At 35.5% G+C, this 3,830-nt stretch overlaps 1 protein-coding gene across 1 annotated transcript; it reads left to right on the top strand.

The window, feature by feature from the left end:
• The first annotated feature begins 607 nt into the window (after positions 1-607).
• Positions 608-3,454, top strand: LOC121375563 (growth arrest and DNA damage-inducible proteins-interacting protein 1-like). Its single transcript, XM_041503071.1, has 2 exons — positions 608-1,065; positions 3,000-3,454. The coding sequence occupies exons 1-2, from the start codon at positions 608-610 to the stop codon at positions 3,289-3,291; spliced, it is 750 nt and encodes a 249-aa protein (XP_041359005.1). The 3' UTR covers positions 3,292-3,454.
• The last annotated feature ends 376 nt before the right edge of the window (positions 3,455-3,830 follow it).

Here is a 3,830-nt window from a genome sequence, read left to right as displayed (position 1 = left end):
TTTTACCGTCGTGACGTAAACAATCCATAGGTGCATGTGCAAAGGAGAAGGGGGTGGGTGTTCGAACGCCCCCTCCCCCGATCTAAGTTTTTTAAAATGACTTTGTATTTTTATAGGGAATTTTACCCGACCTAAAAACTTTGCTCGACATCCCCTCCTCCCCGAACAATTTCCTGAATGCATGGTGCCATTTAAACGGATATGTACTAGTTATAGTATGTACAGACCTAGTGCAAGGCGCACATTAAGTGAATATTAAGAACCACACATTTTCTACGTTCGATTCGAAGTAGTAAAAACCTTTTTACAAGATACCCAACTGAGGGATCTAAATGAAAACTGATAACCAACACCAGTAGCATATATATATATAATATATATATTATATGTACATCGGGGTGTTGTCCTATTACAATATTTTCAGTATATCTATATTATAATCACGTCTGACACGTAATACAATCTGATTGACACCTGACAGTGCTTGTTACTTAATCTATGAATGAGCTTTAGTGGTGTCGTTAAACAAAACTACCATTCACTTCTCTATAATTTTCATAAAGAATGCTCCAACCTAGTGGTGAGAATATCTTAAGGAAGAGACAAAATGGCAGCCTCCATGTATATGAAGTGCTGTTGGCGTTTATACTGTAATTATGATGCATTTTTAATGTACAAATATCCAAATAAGTATCATGCTTTGTGTATTTCGTTATTTAGCACATCACGTAGTGTCTCTGAAAAACAAACTGCTTACAGGGATGACGAAAATGACGAGCTGAGTGTCGTTAGAGACGTGTCTGGTTTGAAAGGAAATCTTCGTAGGCGAATTCACAACGAAATGCCGGAGATTATTAACAGCTACCAAGAGAGCCTGCGATACCAGAGACGACGGTATGCCAAATTCGGTTCACAGTCTGATGTCGACCCACGAATAATGTGGCCAAGTAAATCAGAACTCGCACAAATCATTGAAGACGAGAAGATGTGGGAACCAACATTAGAAATGACCTTGAAAGCAGTTCATGAGAAACGGCTAGAACAAGAAAAGAAACAAAGATTACGGTGGGGATCTTCGTTCTCAGTTATTTATTCTGGGTTAATGTTGTAGGTCAAATCAAAATGCTAAATATTCTGGCTCTTTGTAGTAATTTACTAATTACCAATATATTCAATATATTCTAAAGCTAAGAGGATTGGGATTTAGCTTAGTCGATTGAGCACTCGCTTGAGGTGCTTGTGTAGCAGGATCAAACTACCTCACTGGTCCTCAGTGCAACCATTCAACAGATTGGTTTTTTCTCTTGTTCCAACCAGTGCACCGCATCTGGTCCTGTCTGTGGGAAAGTGCATATAACTGATGACTGTGAGTCAGAATTACCAAATGTTTGACATCCAATAGCCAATAATTAATAAATCAATGTGCTCTAGTGCGATTTAAAGAAAAAAATCAAAACCTAAATAATACACATTGTGACATGATACACGATATATATGTACAGTATCTCTACCTAGCCATTCCTGTAACTGTCTTCTATCAGTCAGAAACACAGATCATTATCTTGGCAACGATAGTTCTTTCAACTTCTCTTTTAATATTGTGAAAAAGGAAGTGACTGACATTACAAAATAAACTTTAGTACAGTACTGATGCCATCATGTTTCGAGCTTTAACTAATAAATAATTATAATACATGATACATATATCATGATACATACAGGTTGTTACCAGAGTGTTTTTTGGTATCGTCGATATCATATATTAGGAATAAAAAATTTATTTATTTTTATTCCTAATATATGATATTGACGATACCGAAACACACGAGGGTAGTAATCTCTTTATCATATAATCTCAAGCTTAATACATGTTTTTGTAAACTGTACATGTATATATGCAACTTTAATTCCAGTTCACCATTGCTAGATATTCAAATGAAGTAAGAATATGTAGCGCAGTGTCTTTTTGAATGGAAATGACGTCAAACTCTAATAACATCATTTTGGATGTCCTTACATCAAAATAAACTAGTGCATAATGTTTTTTGTTTTCTGTTCTGAACGCTGGACAGCTTTCAGTGTAAAATTGCTATTGAAATGTTTTTATTTGATGATTATAAATGCATACGTCTATTATGGAGTGTCACACTAGTACGTTTGTTTAAATGTCAATAAATCTAGTGCCGTGCCCTCGACTAATTTACATCTAATTTGCAAAGTTATAAACATTCTTAAAGTATGTGATCTGAAAAATATCATACTTTGATTGCACTGAAAATGTAAGATATATGATATGATGTAAGTTTATTTATTTATGTTATTAGTGTTATCATTATCACATGTGTGTGGCAGGTGGTTATTTGAAATGGTTGTTATTGCATATCTACAAAATGCAGTGAGCACGAAAACACAAAAGTAGGTGGCAGCTACTTTTCACGCTCTTTGCATTTTGTAGATATTATATATGTAGCCACTAATTTTTCTAAAACGGCATCCTGTTTTCAAAGATAACCAAGACCCTGGATATGTTCTCTCATTCTCTAGACCAAGTGTCTCCCACATGTTAGACACCAGTTAGAGGGCTGTAATTACTGGTAATATAGAGCTATGTACCCAGTGCAGGTGCTTTGTCAGATAATACATACATACATATACATGTATGTATGTATATTGAACAAGATTTACCCAAGTTTTAAAGACGTCTTTTGGTGCATGTTGTATCATTCCTTTGGAGTATCTGGTTACTTACACAGAGTTTTAGGTTACTTACACAGTATCTGGTTACTTACACAGAGTTTTAGGTTACTTACACAGTATCTGGTTACTTACACAGAGTTTTAGGTTACTTACACAGTATCTGGTTACTTACACAGAGTTTTAGGTTACTTACACAGTATCTGGTTACTTACACAGAGTTTTAGGTACCTTTTACACAATTATTTCATGTGTTTGTATTATATAACTTAATTGGTATGTTACGGTTATTTTTTTTTTTTCAGAGAGGAAAAAGTGGAACAGAACATGCAAAAAATGTCTAAGTGGATTGAGGAATACCATCACCGAAAAGAGGAAGTTGTTGAACAGCAGAAGAAAAGAGAGGCGAAGAAAGCCAAGTTACTGGAGGAAGCACAGGCATTTTTTGGTTACAAAGTTGACCCCAGAGACAAAAAGTTTAAAGAACTGATGGAAAAGAAAGAGCTTGAAGAAAAGAAATTAGCTAAGAAGAAAAGGAAGCAGTCAAAGCTGGAGAGATTAACCTCTAAGTTTGAAGCTATGTCACAAGAGACATAGGACTGAGATGTTTTCTTTCTATATATCAGTGTTCTCGATGCTCCATTTAAGCGGGGCGCCCCGTCCTGCTATTCCATTTTGCCGCCCTCCTTTCACGTTCTCCGCCCTCCTTTATTTTCCAGCACCTATCTCCGCTATTTCCATATGCACTTTTTTCCACACAAAAAACAACGATCAGTCTGCACACTGGACATCAAAGGAAACAAGCCGCGTTGTGTACGAAAAAGCAATTGACGAAATATTTACGAGTTACTGTAACGTAATTTAACAGTATTTTTAACAGCCTCTATTTTGTCCAATATCTGTATCCATTCGTATGTTTGATAGACACACTAAAAGTTATATTTTACGTAAGCAATGAAAACATTTTATATTTTACGGATTCGACAAATTCCGATTGAAAAAACCACTCTTATTTGGCGCCAAATTTGTCACGTGATCAGAACGGTCATTCTGTCTTTTGTTTCCACTAACTATCATTTGATATTTTGTTCTCAGTTGCAGATATACTTGGTTGAAACTGATGATTTTTACTTTCT

This window comes from Gigantopelta aegis, chromosome 6 (assembly GCF_016097555.1).
Source record: "Gigantopelta aegis isolate Gae_Host chromosome 6, Gae_host_genome, whole genome shotgun sequence".
Classification (NCBI taxonomy): domain Eukaryota; kingdom Metazoa; phylum Mollusca; class Gastropoda; order Neomphalida; family Peltospiridae; genus Gigantopelta; species Gigantopelta aegis.
The sequence above is the reverse complement of the archived record's forward strand: the minus strand, read 5'-3'. Positions and strand labels throughout refer to the sequence as shown.

Bases quoted from the DNA above. Each gene is read 5' to 3' on its own strand.
- LOC121375563 (XM_041503071.1), top strand. From the start codon at position 608: ATGGCAGCCTCCATGTATATGAAGTGCTGTTGGCGTTTATACTGTAAT. The intron at 1,066-2,999 runs GTGGGGATCTTC...TTTTTTTTTCAG, and splicing joins GAAAAGAAACAAAGATTACG to AGAGGAAAAAGTGGAACAGA.